The following is a 21488-nucleotide window of genomic DNA, read 5'->3' as shown; positions in this document are numbered from 1 at the left end:
AATTGGTACTAACTAAGGCATCTTCTTTCATGATTTATCTACCTTAAAGCTATCTTCACGCTAAACTATAACTTATTCTGTTATGATATCTTCCGGGTTGTCTGTAACTAGGTTTCACAAATCTGTTAGACTAAAGTGGCTTGGCTTATTAAAGTGGGTATTGATTGAAAGCATCATTATTTAAGGCTTAACTTGCCGCTTAAACTAGTTATCGCAAACGATGCGTTTTAATAATGTACGAGTATGTTTATGTAGGTTAGGTATATTTATTTTGTAAGTGATTTTTGTCGAAAGAAGACTAAACGCACTTATCTTGTAAGAAATCTATCACATTACCCTATAATCTTGTTGACTTGTGATACCTTTCCTATTTCTATTCGTGGTCGACACACACACATAATCTTTTTTCCCAACGGTTTATCGGTTTTGAAGGCGATGTGATGTGACTTGCCTTTTTCTGCATTTAATTAACACGTAGGTTTTTTTTCTCATCATAAATAAATAAGTGTATTGACTCTATCATCTTTAATTCAATACAATTTCAGAGATACGAGTACATTATTTTTGTTTAACATTCGCGTTTCACGCTCCCTGGACGTATTGTGTGTAACCACGACCTTCCTGAAGGTTTCTTTAACTCCTAATATCTACTGATTCTGATGCATTTCAACTTCATTGCAGATAAATCGCATTGAATTATTTTGCAGATTAAGCTTTAAACGCCATCGCGTTCCATCGAATGAAGATAGACAAATTAGATAACCGTTTTTTATTTGTAAGACAGTTTCTTAGCTCCTCAAAGGAAGAGAATCATAACTCCATGGATTTGTATCAGAAAATAAAATGACTTTGTTTATCCCTAAGTACCTACGGATTTAGTAGCTACGCTCATTATTGCTATTTCAACTTGAGTAGCGATTGGCTAGTTTTGTTAAAAGTTAAGTATCTTGAGCCATTTGCGTTGACATAATATGTCCTCTAGATGTAATACTCTCCACACACTACGTTTATTGGGCTTAATTTATTACCACGTACCTAACAGACGTTGCTACTAGAGTCGGGTTCGGATTTAGAGCCTATACGACGCGCATTGTCTGCCTATCATGCGTCAGATAGGCTAGTGTGTTTCGCTTTCCAGGTAATGGTTTGGCACGTCATTGGTGTCAAAGCAGCCTAACCGGCCAATCATGGCATGTTGAATATTCTGAGTAAAGACTATGGCGCTGCCACACTCATGATTCGAGTTATAATTCACTATTCGGGCCAAATGTGAATTGGCCAGAGGATAGTGCATGATAAGTGACTTAACCGTTGGATGATCAAGCTGTCCTATTCTGGCCAATCCATGTTAATGTAGCTGGTTTGTTAGCCAGAACCACCGTTAACAAAATTTTAACGTAATTATCGAAGCGTTTAAATGCGCAAATGCGGTAAATGCTACATAATGTGGTCGGGAATTTTGGAATGATCACTTTTGAATTATTGATTTTCATTGACTCTGACGCGCTATTCCAAATAAAGTTAAGCCGGTATCAGGTAAAATTATATTTTATTATTTACGCAAAATAGGTAGGAATGTCGAACATTTCATTTAGATGAAATCTGTTTTGAAATAATATTGATAAGCGGATTAGTCTCATTAGTCTGTAAAGCATTATAAACGAATAATGGAGCTTTTTATTTATATTAGTTAAAGTTTATATCTTCTCAGATAATGCTTTAATCTTTTCAAGCAGGGTCTCGAATCTGTCTAACTACCCACCTTCCGTTAAATGTTACTACCACTTTACTTGATCTATGAATAATCGCTACATTTATATTTAATTTAAAAATCGTTTTGTATTTAGTATGAATGTTATGCACGAAAACAGGCTACAGCTACACAGCTATTTTCATGCCAAAGCCTAGCGGATGGCTGCGAATTCTATTTAAGAGTAAAATTAATATCGTCTCGATTCTTGTTCCTTCAATTAATGAACAATAGCTTGTAGGTATTTGACGGGTGCTGCATTGCGCTACATTACTGGCTTATATTCATTATGTTAATTTTTGTTTTCAGGACCAAAGTGGTATCCGTTTCTTGGCTGTAGCGGAGTTGTCCAGAGCATATCTGCAAAACATGGATCACAATGGAAAGGACTATCTGAATTAGCCAAAGAATATTCCACTCAGGTGCTTGGACTGAAATTGTGTAGTGAGCTGGTTGTAGTAGTCTATGGCACGAAAAATATACGACAAGTTTTCACCGGAAAGGAGTTCGAAGGTCGCCCCAACAGTTTCTTCATAAAACTACGATGCCTTGGGAAAAGAATGGGTAATAGAACGCTTTGCATATTTCTTTATTTAAAACTTTATTGCACAACAATTATGGTGCAAAAGGTGAACTGAAAAAGGATGCTTTATTTATGGCACCGCACCGTAGCCTTATATGTATAAAGCATTCTTTTTCAGTTCGCTTTTAGGATTAACAAATATTATTTTTACCACCCTAGTGAGCCCTAATCGACTTTTTGTAAACGTCAATTGTATTGTTTGTTCCTTTTTCTCGCACGTAGGCTGTAAAATTCCACCTCAGCGTTGAGGTACTTACATGATACATACCCATAAAAAAATCTGTGCCATTTACATACGCCTCGCTTACGCTTATAATGCTCATTGTATGTATTAAAATAATACGAGTATGTGCGGCGTAGACGCAACGTAAAGTAACAAGCTTAGGCCAGTTTTTTATGCCTCTGCAATTTTATTCGTGTCAGATTTTACGATTTATCAATTTTATGTTGAGTTTTAACGCATTAGACAACAATCCAATTGGTAGGTACCATATTTATTTCTGTGTGAAGATTTGTACCCTATTCAAAAGACGTCAAAGCGCATCATGTTAGCGTAGTGTGCACGCTAACAAGCATAATACACGGCCCCAATAGACGTGTCATGTCGTCTCACACAACAGGTACCTACTACATTTGTGCGAATCCAGCTTTAGTTCGGAGATGAAGCCATAGACAATATGTAATATCATGTGCATTGTATTCGGGCTATAATCAACTTGGCTTGGCTAATTCCGCGGACATGAGAGCAAAATTAGGCTATTTATTATAGAAATTCACTCACTCTGTTCACTTATTGTAAAACTTTTCATCGAATCCTTGATGTACAAGTAAGCTTCAATCTTAATGAGTGTCAATGTCCCAACAACGAAGGAAGTAAGTAAAGTAAAGTATTTTATTTGCCAACGAAAGGTATACAGACAGTCTGTTCTCCAGTTTACAAGCAGTCAACTTGAATAAAATATATGACAGTGGAATGGTTCCTAACATGTATTAAACCTATCTTTCTGGTATATCTGCCATCTTATCTAAAAGAGAGGTTCCAGTATCTTCATTCTACTCACAATAGAAATTATCGCTCTAGTCAGACTCTTCAGCTGGTCACCCCTCGCCATACCACCGCATGTCTAACTCCTTCTCAGTCTCGGCAGTACGGCTCTGGAATGGCCTTCCGGCGAATTGGCGAAAAGTAACCTCCAAAGTTAAGCCGTGTGGTGACGGCAGAGTAGAATACATTTGTCACTAATCCCTCTTCCCGCGGGTGTCGTAAGAGGCGACTTAGGGACTACACATAAAAACAGAGAATGGGCAGCAGCCCTCTCTGAAAACATCATTCTTTTAAACTGCGATCTCCACCCGCCTGCCAAGCGTGGGGATTATGGCAAAACCCTCCACTATAGTGGAGGAGGCTCATAGTCCAGCAGTGGACTGTAAACGGCTGTTGATGATGATGATGTTGAACCTCATTAACCTTATTAAAAATGACTAAAACTTTTTTCCCTATCTCTGACATGAGTAATGTGTACATCTATGATATCATAATGTTTGTGTATTGATGTGTATGTCTATTGTACATACCTATTAATATGTATTCTTATATTATGTACTTATTTTATCTAATCCTATGTAAGTACATTATCTAAACTGTTATAATTTTTGCACCGTCTAAATTTCTTTGCTTGACCTGTGGTTAACTGGACATTCTCTTGAATGCCACCCGGAATTAAGTTCGCCACAAGTCTAAATAAATATATTACTCTAACCACAAATGATGTGGATTTGCTACTTTTATATCTTGCTTCACAAATAGAAATGGTTACAAGCAGTTAATTATTATCAAGATCATAATCATCATCATGGCAAATTATGTCAAGGCAGTCAAGATGTTTAGTAACAAACTAAGTCAATTACATGTTTGTATTGAACATTCAAACTAAGTATTTAACTTGTCTCTTATTCTATTGACAAAGTTTCGCTCTATTTTATTTTCCAACTGTAAGTGGCTAATTCATTCAGAGCAGTCAGAGCTTATTTGCCGACTTTAAACTTGTTACTCTGCAGATAGTTTCTTCTGCTTCAACGTAAGTTACGTATGACGTTCTATTTAACTTGCGTACCACAAACAATTTCATATAAACGTTTGTTATGTAGTGAACGTAAATACTTATGTATTAAGTTACTAAAGAGTTTAATGAACATAATGTCAAAAATGTGAGATCATAACACAACGCAGAATGTTATCACATTCTTGTGTTTTGTTATTCACTTTTGTATTGTTTTCTAAGAAGCAGAGCATTTTTTGTTATTCCATTGTGTAGGTAGGTATATTATACGTATTTATTAGGCTAGATGACATTTCAATTATTTGTCCGTCAGACAGATACCTATTGTAAACAATCTACTCAAAAGTCACGCGACATTTCAACTCAAATGATTCGATTATGAAATAAAATTGAAAAATATGTGTCCAATATTTTTTTATTTAATGTCTGACGGAGAATTTCGATTTCATTACCCAGTCATCATCCCAATTATTTTTTTGTAGATTATGGCAGGTTGACCGTAATCACACTTGTGAGATGCAGTTCTATCCAATTCCATAGATCTGTCACCATGAGATACCTACGTATTGGATTAAGGTGGATTTTTAAATTAGCTGCTAAACTTAATATGCCATTATAATTTAGAATACATACATTAAATCTGGAATCGATTCTAATCTATTTGTCAAGTGATTGATTTGGTAATAATTTCAAATAAAAAATTGTTGGCAAGCTTAATATTAATGTTTTTTTTTATTTACATGGACTCAGGACCATACCAGATTGATCTGAGATTTGATTTGATTTAATGGATCCACTACTAAGGTCATACGGACGTGTACGTAGGTGGACACTTTAACAAGAATGGGTGGCAAATACCTACACTCCGTTCACTGTAGCAAACAAGCGTTCTATTCAACGACGTATCTTACTGCTGGTTCGGAAGGCCAAATATTGCGGTTGTAATTTGTTTACAATGCCTGTGTCACGTATACTCCATTTCAGCTTAAAGCCAATGGAATTAGCTATCTTAAGATTTTCCACGAATTAAGTATTGCTGCTTTTGTTCGATATTTTCGGAGATTTAAAATTTTGTAGGAATTAAAATAAGAAATGAAGGAATGCAATTTATCTGTAAATGAAAGATTGTTGAATGAAGAATTCCTTGAATACCGTACACGTGCATTTAGGGTGATGAGACTGTTTTCCCGGAATTTCGCAAAGCGCCTTACTTTTTCAGTAACAATTTCATTTATACTGGTGCCAATCGTATTCAAAAATCGTTTTTAACTGTTAGCGCTCTAAAACGATAGAGACGTGCAGTGCCGTAACTAGCCTTTTATGCGCCCGGTGCGAGCTTTCAAAACTGCGCCCTTGAAAAATGCTCTTGTCAGAAATTACCAGAAATATAAAAAAAATGTAACCTTTTTGAATAAAAAGTAACCTGCGTGCGAAGCGATTGTGTAAGGTTGTTCATGGATGGAAAATGAATACAATTGATCATCAATCATTTACCTAAATTCGAAATTTTGACCATTCCATGAAGACCGAAAAGTGACCGGTCGTATAAAAACGTTTCATGGATTTGCGTTTCACTATCGAAAAACATTGGCTAAAACTCATTTTTTATAACAAATAATAAATCAAATTCATGTTTAAATGCAGTTTATGACATAATTTTTAAATTGTCACTATTAATATTTTTTACTGAATAACCTGTAAAAGTTAATTCTACAATTTCTTAAAAATCACCTAAAAGTAACCTTTTCATTAGTGTAACCTAAAAGTAACCAATGCAGTTCAAAAGTAACCTAAAAGGTTACAAAAGTAACCTTCTGGCAACACTGCGGCTATCTGAATGCGTGATTCTCGATGTATCGGGGAATCCCCGAACATTGGGTGGGACGGCGCGGCAGAATGGAACGCTTGTGAATCGTTTAGTTTTGTAAGTCATCCTTTTCACTCTTGTCGAACGATGAATTTTCTATCTATCTCTCGCACGCTAGTGCGTCAGTAACGCCGCACGTAGTTAATGAATAAAATCAAAGATAAAGGGAGGACCAATGAATGTGGCTGACAGCAATGACAGTGTAACGTGAACTATATGTACATCTCCTCAGCTAGATTGACAGATTTGCTTAGAACTTCTAAGTTAGAAGTGGCGCCCTCCAAATGAATATAGACAGAAATTGTCTCATAGTTACGGTATAGGTACTTTTGTTTGTGTATGTAATATTGCGAGCAAGACAAGGTGGATTTATATTTATCTGATGTGTCGTGACGTGACGCGTCAGAACTGTATCGGTTCCATACATAAGCCATCACAACACAACACGTTACGCACTAGTGTGAACGTTACCATCCTACTAATATTATAAACGCGAAAGTTTGTATGGATGATGGATGGATGTTTGTTACTCTTTCACGTAAAAATTACTGAATGGATTTTAATGAAACTTTACAATAATATAGCTTATACATCAGAATAACACATAGGCTACAATTTATAAACATATTGTTCGAAATACTAATCCTGCGCAGACGAAGTCGCGGGCACCAGCTAGTACTAAATGTATGAAACCGATACCGTTCTGACGCGTCGTCACGTTACGACACATCAAACAAATATAAAACCACCTTTACAAGTGTTGTTGTTTCAAGATCGCTTGAAAAATGCCATATAGATATTGATAGAACAGAGGGCGCGTCTACACCATATTCGCAATAAAACAAAATGTACCTACTAACTACCATGCATGAAACAAAACTAGATACTGGTCGGGTCATTTCTGCGCCCCTCCAGGGTCTGCGCCCTGTGCCTGGGCACCGCTGGCACCGCCCTAGTTACGGCACTGGAGACGTGCGACTGATTGTTGTCACAAGCGACATAACGGTTGCCATCTTCTCGACATATTGGAAAATTTCTAAAATGCCAGCGTGCATTATTTTGGAATTTATTTGTGCAGCTTGATAGATGTTTCATCAAATAGTAGTATCTGTGGTATGGTGATTTAATGCCATATGGTAGTATCTGTTAGTTGTCTAGTAACACAAATAAGTACCACTTATATCAACTTTGCTTTTAAGTTCTTTCTTTAGAAGATTACTAAACATAGGAAAACAGTCGAAATTCGACTGTCCGGATTTTGGCACTAACTTTAGAATTCATGACAACAGTCATTTCACACACTAAGCTACAATAAGCTACAATATACTAACTATAATATAAAAAAAAACTCCCATTTAACATAATATGGCAGTTCAAGGACTGTGCCATTTTCTTCTATGGTCTGTGTTGTGTTAGTAGAGTGCGCTGATCTCGATGTATTTGTGATAGAATTGCACTACTCAGGGCATCACAGTGAAAATTTTTAAAATTCTCTGTTACATTTAATTTTGAAAAATTACCTGACCGTAAGTTTTTATAGGCTTCATATCCTATAGTTTTATATCGTCATCTTCGAATGACAAGATTTAACATGGGGCTACCTTATTATGGTTGTTATCCCTCTATTCGTGGCTTGCTACATCATTTATTATGCTAGAGAGCGGGATCCCCTACGTGCCTCTGTGTTCCCGAACTTACTCAACCTTTCAAGCCACGAGTAAATAGGCATCGTCTGGACAGGCTCCATCCCCAGTAGATTGCATTCTGCACTTCTATCCAGAAAAGTCACAAAATTATTTACATATAACAAATAGATTAAAAACTTGTAAGGATATTATTATGAAGAATTAAGTATAATGTAAAGTAATGTTCAATTTATTTTATGATTTTGAAGAAATTTATGTTTCATATTCCATTTTACAATAAGTCAAATTCGTATTTCAACTGTCCATTTTCCGAAAGACCGCGAAACAATCACCGTTAACTTATTTACGATGCGGCATGAGACGGGAATTCCCAATTACTTGGAAAAAAGACCCGAGCCACTGCAATTCTGTAATCCTCTTAACTGCAAGTTAGCCTGTTACGCGAAGCGGGTTTTTCAACCAGACTGCGACAAAAATATTCAAACATTTACATTGTTTTCAACAGCTTTATGTGAGCGAAAAAAAGAACGGTGTTCATTTTACAATTAATTGTAATAATAAAGTTGAGATAATTATGTAATCTATTTTATTATTGTTATAATAATATCACTTATATTATTATCGCCTCAATTTGCATTAAATTATATGAACATTATTTTATTTTACACTGTGATTGACTTTTATAGTTGCTGTTATAGTTATAGTTGTATGTTGCTTTTATAGTGAAAATTGAGAAATTCCAATATTGTTTTCAGGTATAACATTCGCGGACGGACCTTTATGGCGGGAGCACCGACAGTTCACAGTGAAGCATTTACGGAATATTGGCTTCGGAAAAACCGGAATGGAGAGAGATATACAAAGCCAATTGTCAAACATTTTGGATTACATCGATAAAAACAATGACAAGCCAATAAATCCAAAAAATATTTTGCCTGCGGCGGTCATGAATGTTCTATGGAAATACGTTGCGGGTAAATATTGAATAGTAATTAATTATTCAGCAGCGCATCCAGGTCTCGTGGGCAAACGCCGCTACGGTGGCTAATTTGGCGTGTCAGCCCTCCGGCATAAATTGTTTAGAGGCAAGTTTGCCCCACGCTCGGCCCGAGCTGTATTGTAGTAAAAATAACATAGTTACTCAACTAGTTTCACATACGGGTTTTGATTGGTTATTCTATTAAATTCCCTTTAAAGTAGCTTAATTTCCTGAAATTTCATAACAAAAGCAAGTTGAAGTTTATTCAATGTATCAGCTAATGGCTTATAAGATCACACTCGCATTTTCTATCACCGCTAGATGTCGATGGCGCATTCCATTACTACGTACAGGAATAGCCTCTAGCAACATCCTTTGTATACCGAACTTCACTTGCATATGTGTTGCCTTCAAACTTTGAAAACGTCTAGAGAAGAGCCTACGTGATCGCACATCTACTCGCACTTGACCAGGTCATTAACCAATATGAGAAATAAAATTTAATATTTTTATGGCTTGCGTTAGCAGAATTACATTTTATTTACTGGTTACAGTGAATTACAACAAAAAGTACAGTTCAAAGGAAAACCTATGAGTCACATATTCAAAATCAAATTGATATTTGGAACAACACAATAGCATTTTTAACAAAAGCTCAAAGTAATCCTGCTGCAACAGGTTTAATAAGTGACATTATGGGCAATATTGTTGTGGGGTACTTTGTGGTATTCCTATTATATTACCAAATATTTTATGCGTTAGTTTTCCAAATAATAATAAAATGTAACATATCAAACTCTACGATATGTATTTTATGAAACCATATTGAATATTACTTTAGATTTTGTAAAATTGTCTAACTAAGACGTGTCACAGCGTAAAGTTCAGTGAAATGCAAAATTGCTCACAACGAAAACCCTCTATGGTGCAGTGTTAATCACATCACTCTACCTACACCTGCATCAAAGAAAATATTTCTTTGATAAACACTGCCCCGGATACTGGTAGTTAGGAAAAAGCTCGACCTCTACAGTCTACACGTGTCGAGTTGCATCAAAGGAAGTGAACGCTTTATTTAATGCAACTAGCTGACCCGTCGAACTTAGCACCTCCAACAAAAAGTTGTCTTTACTTTATCGACTTTCGTTTGGTGTCATTAGCCAAATAGGTTTATGTAGGTACTTACTTACGAACTACGGCTTAGTCTATATTAACTTAAAGCTGAAGAGTTTGCTTGTTTGGTTGAACGCGCTAATCTCAGAAACTACTAGTCTGATTTGAAAAAATCTTTTTGTGTTGGATCGAGGACCATTTATCGACGAAAGCTTTAGGCTATAAGTACTACAGGCCAATAGGGGCGGAGCAGTAAAGAAAAGTGTTGCAAAAACGGGAAATAAGTAATGTTTAAACTTTCCACGCGTACGAAGTTGCGGGCACCGCTTCTAGTACTAGTAGTAGTACCGCTAGTACATAATTGGGATGATGACTAGGTAATGAAATCGAAATTCTATTTAGTCCGTCAGACAGATAATAAAAAATATTGGACACGTATTTTTTTTTCATAATTGAATAATTACAGTATTATATTGATTTATATCATAACATCTACTTGCATGCCAAATTTCAGCTCGATCCGTCCAGTGATTTGGGCTGTGCGTGCGTTGATAGATCACTATGTCAGTCAATCAGTTTATATTTATTTAGATTTATAAATCTTTATTGGACATCTAGCAATATAAACTAATTCTATGGTTAAATTGAATTGAATAATAGGTACATGTATGAGAGTATAAACTGTAAGGATAATCGTAATGATTTCCTTTTTGGTAGGTTCTTTGTTCTGTGGTGAAACTCAAAAAAAAAAACACAACAATGTTTTCTGATACTTTACAAAACGAAACAGGTAATGAAGCCATAAACCTCTAAAGTCAGAGTCGAGTAGCGAACTGAAAGTTTAGAAGCCCGTGAAGTTTTCAGTATTTTAAAATACGCGCAACGTGATTTTTTTGCTCTTAATTGCTTTAGTTATTGGCGTCTCTGACAGGGGTTAACTGAGATATTCTATTACATGGGTACTACCTGTACAAGTATGAGATAATATTTTGAGTCGGCGTCGTTTCAAAGACGTCCACTGCTAGACAAAGGCCTTCTTCCCCAAGGTTTTCCACAAAGACCGGTCCTACGCCGCTCGCATCCAGGCACCTCCCGTGACCCTCACCAGATCGTCGGTCCACCTAGTGCGAGGCCTGCCCACGCTACGTCTTCCGGCTCGTGGTCGCCCCTCAAGAACTTTCCTGCCCCAGCGGCCATCAGCTCTACGAACTATGTGCCCCACCCACTGCCACTTGATTTTAGCGATTCTGCGGGCTATACCAGTCACTCTGGTTCTCCTATGGATCTCCTCATTTCTGATTCGATCGATCGATCGATATTTGATTATTATGAAGATATGTCATCATCATCATCATCTCAGCTATAGGACGTCCACTGCTGAACATAGGCCTCCATGTTGCATGAAGATATGTATTATGCAAAATTAAATGTATACCTTGATACATTTGTAAAGTACCTATTTAAATATGTAGGTATGATATATTTTGAGTTGGTACCTACCTTATATCAAGATAATACCTATCTCGTTAAATGAGTATTATGCTAACTTTTAAATGATCTATTTGCAATGTATTTCATTACTTTTGTTATTTAATTCGGTGACATAAATCATTTTTAACACCTAAGTGTTTATAAAAAAGTATGCTAAAATACTTAACTAAATGAATATTGATTCTACTAATAGGTAGTACGAGTACATTTATTTGGCTTAAATATTTACCTGACTTTTAAAAATACAGTAAATTTTTATGCTTTTAACAATATGGAAAATCCAACGAATGTAATAATCCGGTAGTAAGCAAAAATCGTTCAATAGCTTTCGAGAGGGTAAATAAAAACGTTTGTTCTATCTACTTACTCTGAAATCACATAGAATCACATTTCCACATACATTTTTTAAGTGTAATATTTGGAATCCACTATAGCTCTGTTCTGTTTTTTAGTGAATACAGTTTTTTGAGTTTTCTAAAAATACTAGCTGTGCCCGCGAATTCATACGCGTGAAAAACCAAAGTCAAAATTTCTTTATTTGCATAGACTATTTAAAAGTACCAATAAATAGTTTCAATAATATTTCCTGTTTTTGCAACATTTTTCTTTACTGCTCCGCCCCTATTGGCTGTAAGGTGTATAGCTTAATGAAAGCCTCCCTAGAATTTTTCAAATCGGACGTGATATTTCGGGTTTAAGCAAACAAACTTATCTCAGAAACCACATTACAACGCAGTTCGACATACATTCTTAGGCTGGGTTGGTTGGGCCTTAGCCAGTAGTGAAACAGAACCACCCTTTATATATTTTAGTAACAAGCAGTACAGTAGTAAAGCACATTTGCAAACTATCTTTAATTATGTATGATTGTTATAAATACGAGTAATAATGACTAGATTATAAAAAAAAATAAAACCGACTCCAAAAAACCTACACTAAAAAGTAGAAAAATAATTACTAATTACCTACTTATTTATTAGGACGAATTATTAATATTTATGTAGGTATACCATGATTGATACTTCTGGAGTCGGTGCCAAGATTATGAAACATGTAAAGTTTGCCTGCACCGACTCCAAAAGTATCAATCATGGTATACCTACATAAATATTAATAATTCGTCCTAATAAATAAGTAGGTAATTAGTAATTATTTTTCTACTTTTTAGTGTAGGTTTTTTGGAGTCGGTTTTATTTTTTTTTATAAAATTTTACTTATTTCTTGCTTTTTAGTTAACTAATTATTACCTTGATGTTACCACTGAAGGTAGGCAGTACATTGAGACCAAAAAAAATTGGTTCATAATCGGCGGAGATATTGTGTATAAAAAAGTTCATCCCCAATTTTCCACCCTTGGGGGTGAAATATTTTCTTCAAATTCGCATGAAACCACCCTTTTGATAATACCTATTCAACAAAAAAATAATCGTTCAAATTGGTTTATAATCGGCGGAGATATTGCGTATAAAAAAGTTCATCCCCAATTTTCCACCCTTGGGGGTGAAATATTTTCTTCAAATTCGCATGAAACCACCCTTTTGATAATACCTATTCAACAAAAAAATAATCGTTCAAATTGGTTTATAATCGGCGGAGATATTGCGTATAAAAAAGTTCATCCCCAATTTTCTACCCTTGGGGGTTGTTTTTTTTATTATTAAATTTAAATGGGACCACCCTTGAGGTATTACCTATACGCCGAAAAAAGATTTGTTCAAATCGGTTAATAATTGGCGGAGTTATCGCGTAACAAACATAGAAAAAAAAAAAAAAAAAAAAAAAAAAAACATACGGGTCGAATTGAGAACCTCCTCCTTTTTTGAAGTCGGTTGAAAAGAGAAAACAATACTGTTTTCCATTATAAATATTATCAATTCATGACAGTAAATTACAATAGTTATGATATACCTAATCTACTTTGACTCTACTTAAGTCACTGCCGCATATTATAGCTAAATATATTTTAAAAAAACCGAACTAAGTTCAGACTGAACGATTTTCGTAAACATTTTAAATCAAGTGCATCTAATGTCATTTAAGGTCTTCTCTGTTTATTTTCGTATCCGTTCATGTAATGTTTTCTTTTTTCCAGGCGATCAAATAAAAGAAGAGCGTTTGAAATTTTTGTTGGACCTATTAAGCGCCCGTTCAAAAGCTTTCTCGATGGCTGGGGGCTGGCTGAACCAAGTGCCATGGTGTCGGTACATTGTCCCGGAATTGAGTGGATATTCGCTGATCACTAAAATGAATCAGCAGTTATCTGAGATTATAGAGGTGGGTTTGCCGAAAACTTTAATAAAAGGGTTACTACTTAGCTTGTTCCCTACCAATCATCACACCGAACCGAACTCCATGGGAAAAAATCCCATCAAGTCACATTGTTACTCGGACAATTCATATTGATTGAAAAGATAGGTACCTATATCTTCAAATCACTATGTAATCTGTATTTTCTGACAGCTTAAGATTAATTATTTTAATTTTTAATGTAATAGTGATTCATTTTAACAAAATGTCTACGTACGTTTCGGTGTGACTGGTTGGGACTCACCCACACATTGATTTCCAAACAATGTATTCAATAAGTACATTTTAGTTGTAAACAATCCTTGTTCATTTACCAATTCTATTACAAAATCGATACGATAAAAATAAACTGGCATTTGATTTGGCTTAAAATTTTCCTGATGATTGGTCAGAATAGTTAAAACTTTTGAAGCTATTGATAGCAAAACTGGCGATAGTTGAACTCGGAATTCAGTAAGGGTTTCGATAGGAGTTGACAAGACAGGAACAAAAATAGTATCAACCCTCTCAATATCGTAAAAAGTTATTTAAGCTTTATTTTATTGCAAATCAACAATAAATATCATATTATAACAGTAAAATAATGTTAATATTTTCCATAGCGGTATCATTAGATACAGCAAAGATTTAGAAAGTTTTCACCAGAAATACTTACTTAAATCCAACTATCTTTCACCGGAACTACTTCAATAATTCCTATTCATCGAAGCAATCGAATACGCTTGCACGAAACGTATTTTGAAGCATTCCCGTTCATATATGAATCTGCTTAAATAAACATAGGTGTTGGGAACCGATTGGTGGACCAACCTCTTTTTTATATTGTCTATGTTTTTTATACTTTTTTTATTACTTTTGATACCTTTTGTTTAGTTCTGAAGTTGGTGTTTTTTTGATAGCCGTTGTGGGCATTTATTGCTGAAATACATCTTCATTATAATCCGAAGGTTTTTCTTATTTCCGCACGCCCGAGCGGCTGTCCGCAACAATAGGGATTCGTTAAAAATATTCGAAACTTTTGAGGCGAGTGTAAGTAAACGCTTCTCGATATTGAGAATCCTTTTTCAACATTAATCTTTAGGTATTTTGTACCTACACCTGAAACTATTTTCTAGAAAAAATAACGACGCAAATCAATAAATAAATTTTTAATTCACCTAAAATCTATATAAGATAGTCAATATCCACATTTATCTTTAATTATCTCTGGTAATAAACAACCAGACTTAACAATGTAAATATAAATACAAATACAAACTGATTCTGGTAAAGTGGTCTTTAATCCTTCGGATTTAGGTTTTGTACCGATTCCCTTTATTGGTTTAACATTTTGTTGCAACATTTTCCATAAAGTTTATTTAACGAGAATTCTACGAACGGAAAGCTCGCAAAATTTTGCAGATCTACCTAGTACCGACTCGTAGTCAACATTTCATTTTGGATATTTCGAAACATGGAGTAGGTACATATTAACTTGCACGTCCTAGCCCACAGCTCAAATGTGTCCGTGCAAATATCGGAATGCAGAAAAAATTAAAATACATAGTAATTTCACCATTCGGGATAGTTTTTTAACACGACTGGGTTATGTTTTTCGAGTGTATGTTATTTCTTTGGCACGCTTCTACAGACTAAAAGTTTTGATCGAATTCAGCGTATGAGGTGTCGTTAGATTTGTCTTAAACTGAGAGAGTGACACTGGGTATGACAAAATTGGAAAAAATAAAAATGGCTGATTTTAGGCGCCATAATAATATGTCTTCAAAATTTTCTTATCTTATGTCGAGTGGGGTATCAAAATAAAGGGTTTCATAATTAGCTTGCAAAAATGTATGTTATTTTAACCAAAAAAATTCAAATACGAGTACAATGATTAAGAACACCAAAAAACCTGACTGCATAAAATAAACTGAAATGATTCAGTCGGAGGCATTAAATACATTATCTATCACCAACAAAAGAATTAGTCATTGATGCCTCCGACTGCATTTGTAAATACTAAGTTGCCTTGTTTCTATCCGTTCAGTTCATTTTTACGTAGTCGGGTTTATTTGTTTTCTTAATAAGTTTTCAAACGATCCTTATTTTATTTATCGTACAAACATGAAATTTTCCTTTTAGTTAACTTTATACATTGTAGGTACATATAAGTAATTCAATAGGTATGTATCGTGAATTCGTGATCCGCGATAAGTCATAAAAACTAAAACAGATATAAAATCACTATAATGCCGATTTCATTAAGTATGCCGAAGTATACATTGAAGTACTTAGATTGAATGTGTCATTAAAAGGCGTAATTAAAAGGCGGCGTTTTAGCTCTGTATATTTTATCATGAATTTGAGGAGTAAAGAATTTTAAAATCAACATGAATGCCGATCTAATAGTTTATTGATGAACCTTTTTTTATTCCAGGAAGCAATCAGGAAACACAAAAACAATGTGTCCGAACAAAATGATTTTATTACTTCGTTTTTAAAGGAAATCAATGAAACGAATAGCTCCTTTACAGGTAAGTTTGTGTGTAAAATATTAGATTAGCTATTATATTACAATACATGGTAATGATAGGGTAATAGTTAAACGGCAACTAAAGAAAATTACTATCGTTTGCTTTGTATGCTATTCATATTACGGGTACCTATCTTGTTTAACTTTAAAATATTCTTACATCACTAAGTAGAGTTATGATGAGAGTTGGAAAAATGGCATAAACAAAATAATTGTTGTTTTGATCTTAGATGTAAATGCCTAGTCAGCTATTTACTTTCATCGTAAAAGCCCATTCATCGCATCTTTAATTAAATTTATGCTTAGAAAATTCAAAACATAGTTAAGTGATTCGACTGACGAGGCTGCTCTAATTATTCTAAGCATAGGAAATCTACAGGCAGAGCTACTTGAATAACAAAAAATACGCTCTATCTAGGATGAGCTGAACATCCATTTCCCTTTAAATTTAATTTCATTTACGAAGATGTAGAGCATCATGAATGAAAATCGCCGGCGGCGAGTGCACTTGCTACGAATATTTTTATAAATGCACCAGAATTCTAATATGTACGAGTACCTAACGTACAAAATAAGAAAACAAAATGTAGATTTTTTGTTCCATTACTAACTCCGAATATAATAAATTAAATGGGAATTATTTTCATATTTATGAAGTGGTTTATTTGGGACTAGATCTGACTGTCCAAGAATATACCTATAATAGTCTCAATGTCAATCTTGTGTGACAAAAAGACTGCATACCTACACAAAACTCGATTTGACTTAATTACCTACATAGAGTAACATAACTAACACTGGAATTTAGTCAAAAGTCTATTGAAGTATAATGTGCTACGACGCGAGGCATGAGCCCTTGGAAATTTTCCTCTCCGTCATGGAATCAAAATACATTTTAAAATAGTTCACCGTCAGGATAATTCATCATCATCCACGATTAGATCTAATAACATTTTTTTATTTGAGTAGATAAGTATTGATTTTGAAACAATAATATTTTTTTGTATTTATTTTGGTTATCATATTTTTTTATGGTATAAATTTTCATTACCAGCTGATAATTAAAATCTGAATTCACTTTTTACTTAAGCTATTACTCAATTAACTATTTTGTATAAAATATTAGCGATGTAGGTGTAAGTGTTGCAAAATTATAGTTTTAAACTAAAGCGGTACCTAACCTTCTTATTTGTATTTATTTCGCAACTTTAAAATGCTAATGTGACAGGATGTGGTGATGTGATTCACACGGCAAAGTTCTGTAAGTAGGTAGGTTCTTAGAAAGTTCGAAATAGAATATACATAAAATCGTCAAGCGTAAATGAAAACTATTTTAGTTTTCTTAAGTTGCTCAGTCTCTTAAGTTTTTCGCTTTTATAACTGCATCTAAAATGCAATGTTTTAACATGAAAATGTTCAATAAAATTATTTCAAATCTATTATGAGTTTTGAGCCTCGTGCTGTACTAGGGTTATTCAAAAAGTAATGAGAATGGGATAGTTCTAGCCATCACAAAAATTTGGGTAGGTAGTTTAATTCTTTACTAGAAACTGGTAAAAAAGTCATATACTTAATGCCCTTTTGCGTTTAAGACATTATTACATTTACCTGAACACGACAAGTCGGAAAAACCTTGTTTTCTGTGGCCAACGCACCCATACACAACCCTGAAGTTGCGGTGGCAGCAAAAAAATGCTCAAAAACAAATCATATTTTTCTATAGATCTGACTCAGCTATGTTGATAGCTCTGTTTCCGAATTAAAAAGTAGTTCAGGGACCTGATATTTTAGGAATTTTCGAGTCAGTGTCCTTTTAGGCCTTTTTGGAGAGTCAAGAAAATCATCTGACTGGTCGTGTTCAGGTGAATGTAATTCTTAAACGTAATGGTGAACCTAAATGATTTTTTTACCAGTTTCTAGTGAAGAATTAAGCGACCTACCCAATTTTTGTTTGTGATGGCTAGAAATATCCCATTCTCATTACTGTACCTGATTTCGTTTGTAGCATTCCTAAGCTATAATGTTATAATTTCATCCCGTTCATATCTTCTGCTTTGCTGAGAGTTGCGTAATGATGTGTCTTCACTAATTTATCAATGGGAAACGACTGTATTTATCGAAAGTCGAGAACTGAAATAGATATTTCCTCCGATCCACTTATTGCAAGCTTAGATTTTCTGAGAAACCGGTAGCTTGGAATATCGTCCTTCTACATTTCACAGAAAGCGAGCGAGCGACTTCAAATTTATTTTTAACGTTCAGGGTCTTCTATAAACGCCTCTTTTAAACTTCCGCTCATAAGTTCACTCAGTCATTTCGCTTTCACACACCACTGCTCCTGCAGTCTTTGCAACATAATTATTTACGTTCAGTAATTAATTCATTTTTAATTCCAATATCTTCATTCAAAACAGATTAGAAAAAATGTCAGAGAATCTATTTGATAAACATAAATAACAAATATTAAGAATAATCAAACAAAGTATTATCAATGTGCTCAAGACTGAGTGTATCAATATGTTTACATCGCAAATAAATTCAGTAGCAAAACGCTGAAATCACCTCATTACCTGTTTACTTTAACTTGTTTACCTACTCATATTTAGTTTCACGTAGGTACTAGAAAATATGAAAAATATGGTTTTCCAGCGTTACTTTAACAGAACAAGTTACTTTAATATTAATATTCGTCTTGTTTTTTTACAGAGGATCAGTTGAAAACAATTTGCCTGGATTTATTAATAGCTGGATCACAAACCACCAGCAATGTCCTTGAATTTGCTTTTCTAGTCATATTGAGGAATCGAGCTTTGCAAGAAAAGTTATTCGATGAAATTAATACGGTCTTGGGTAATAAACAGCCTTCTTGGAACGATAGTTATAGGTGGGTAGATCAATTTATTGTATAACAAGGTGACAGAGTGGCCATGATGTTATGCGACAGATTTTCTTGATTGAATCTTTTGTGTTATTATAAATTTTATTATGTAAATACTGCACAATTATGTAGATTGTACATCGATTAGTCATACATTGTATGCAATAATTGTACTTATTTTTTTAAAAACAAACTTAGAGCAATCGTGTCTACTCGTACTGTAAGGATTAAAATTACATAGCCATGTTATGTAGCCTCCGTTTAGTGGGAGTTGGAACCTACCACCTAGACATCCAACGTCGTTATTAATTACATATACCTTTCAATACGTACGGCCCTTTTTTTTCAGCTTCGCGGTAAGGCAAGTGTAGCTATTGGGTTTGGACAGAAATTCTAATTCTCCTGAGCTACGAGCAAGCTAGAAATAATAAAATGATACTCGTAATTTAGAGATCAAGTTTACGAATACAATTAATTTAACTTCAAACATATACAAAAACAGTTCAGTAATATCGTTTTGACTAAAATTCTGTTTTGTTTCTCTCTCACTCATCCTCACTCATGCATATCACTGTTTTACCAATATCAACAAAAATAATTTTAATAAGAGAATTACATTGTAACAACAAAAAATATTTCTTTATACGTAAAAACATTGACGTTAAAGAAAGCAATTCATCGGTATTAATTTGTTAATAGTCTGTTTAAAGCACTTCATTTTAACTGTATTCAATCAGTGGGAGTATCGATGTTCATTTAATATTCTCAATTGTTAGTTTTAATATAATTCCCAGTATTTAACAGAACCAGCAGTTTCAATTAAAATCACTGTTGATGGAATATTTTCGAGAAAAATAAAGGTAAATAAATTGTTAACTGGCCAGCTTTTTCTGCAGATAAAGTTTATTACCGAGATTTCTAGGTAAAGGTCAAAGTCAATTGCTCGCAGTTTCCTGCAATAATAACTTGGTTCGTAGGTCTCGGCAATTATTCAATTGTAGTAGGTAAAGGTTTCAATGTTTCAAAATATATTATGATCGTTAAAAGTCTAACAATATTTTTAGTTATTTGTACAATATAAACAGTTTTTCTTTTAAGCTTAAGCTGGCAACAATAAGTCCTAAGCAGATTATATGAAAAAGGTTTTATAAACATTGTTTTGTAAAATATTATGTCTTTCTAAATTTTTGCAGTGATAGTGTATAATGACATGATTACTGAATGTGAACCTTGGTCTCTAATATCTTGCAAATATATTTTCAGGTTAGTGTATACTTCAGCGTTTCTTTTGGAAGTGCAGAGATACTATACAATCGTCCCGCTGGCGGGGCCTCGGCGCTTACTCGATGATGCGGTTATCGATGGCTATTTAATACCAAAGGAGACAACTATTCTGATATCCGTTGGCGATGTACATTTCGATCCAGAAATATGGGACGATCCACATGAGTTTAAGCCCGAGAGATTTATAGACGAGCGAGGGGCTTTGAAAAATTCAGAGCACATGTACCCATTTGGCTTAGGTATGTTTTATATAGTCTTTCCCGTAAATGTTACTATGCGTAATATTTTATATGTGAATTGATTTCGCAGTCGGTATTATAGTTCATTCGGTTGGCAAACACGAGCGATAAGCTTAACAATAATCTGAAAATCAGATTGATGTATTCACCAAATAATTTGTGGGACGCAACAAAATCATTGGATGAACATAATGGAAACCCGATTGCGTATCGTATGTGAGCCTTAGCAGTGGTTCTGAGAAAAACCCGTGTAAATATCTCATGAAGATTTCACAACTGACTAAATAAGTATTTAATATAAAATCTAATTTCGGTAGAAATGTATTTCGTGAGAGGGTTTTATTCAAAATGAAATTTGAGCTTATAAATTCAGTAGAAATCCGTCGCAAGCTTTATATTAAATGGTTATAAGTCGTTTAAAATTAGGAGATCCGCAGGAGAATCAAAGTGACCGACATAGCTCGCAGTATGATGCTAAAATCAAGTGGCAGTGGGCGGGGCATTATTAGCTCGTAGAGACGATGGCTGTTGGGGCAGAAAAGTTCTCGAGTGGCGACCGAGGGCCGGAAGACGTAGCGTGGGCAGGCCTCCCACTAGGTGGACCGAAGATCTGGTGAGGGTCGCGGGAGGAGCCTGGGTACAGGCGGCGCAAGGCCGGTCGTTATGGAAATCCTTAGGGAGGCCTTTGTCCAGCAGTGGACGTCATTTGGCTTAACGAAGTCGTTTAAAAGGACATGTGAATTTTTATATTTCCAAAAACAAGTAATATCGTCAAGAAA

At 34.6% G+C, this 21488-nt stretch overlaps 1 protein-coding gene across 1 annotated transcript in view; it reads left to right on the top strand.

The window, feature by feature from the left end:
• Positions 1 to 21488, top strand: part of LOC135087113 (probable cytochrome P450 305a1) — a 30761-nt gene that overhangs the window by 8171 nt on the left and 1102 nt on the right. Inside the window, exons 2-7 of the mRNA XM_063981951.1 lie at positions 2060 to 2314; positions 8662 to 8880; positions 13582 to 13763; positions 16213 to 16309; positions 19015 to 19192; positions 20450 to 20709. Coding sequence (XP_063838021.1) covers positions 2060 to 2314; positions 8662 to 8880; positions 13582 to 13763; positions 16213 to 16309; positions 19015 to 19192; positions 20450 to 20709 — 1191 coding nt within the window. The remainder of the gene's footprint in view (positions 1 to 2059; positions 2315 to 8661; positions 8881 to 13581; positions 13764 to 16212; positions 16310 to 19014; positions 19193 to 20449; positions 20710 to 21488) is intronic.

Source organism: Ostrinia nubilalis, chromosome Z (genome assembly GCF_963855985.1).
Source record: "Ostrinia nubilalis chromosome Z, ilOstNubi1.1, whole genome shotgun sequence".
Lineage (NCBI taxonomy): Eukaryota > Metazoa > Arthropoda > Insecta > Lepidoptera > Crambidae > Ostrinia > Ostrinia nubilalis.
Note: the sequence above shows the minus strand (reverse complement) of the source record. Positions and strands in the feature narration are given on the sequence as shown.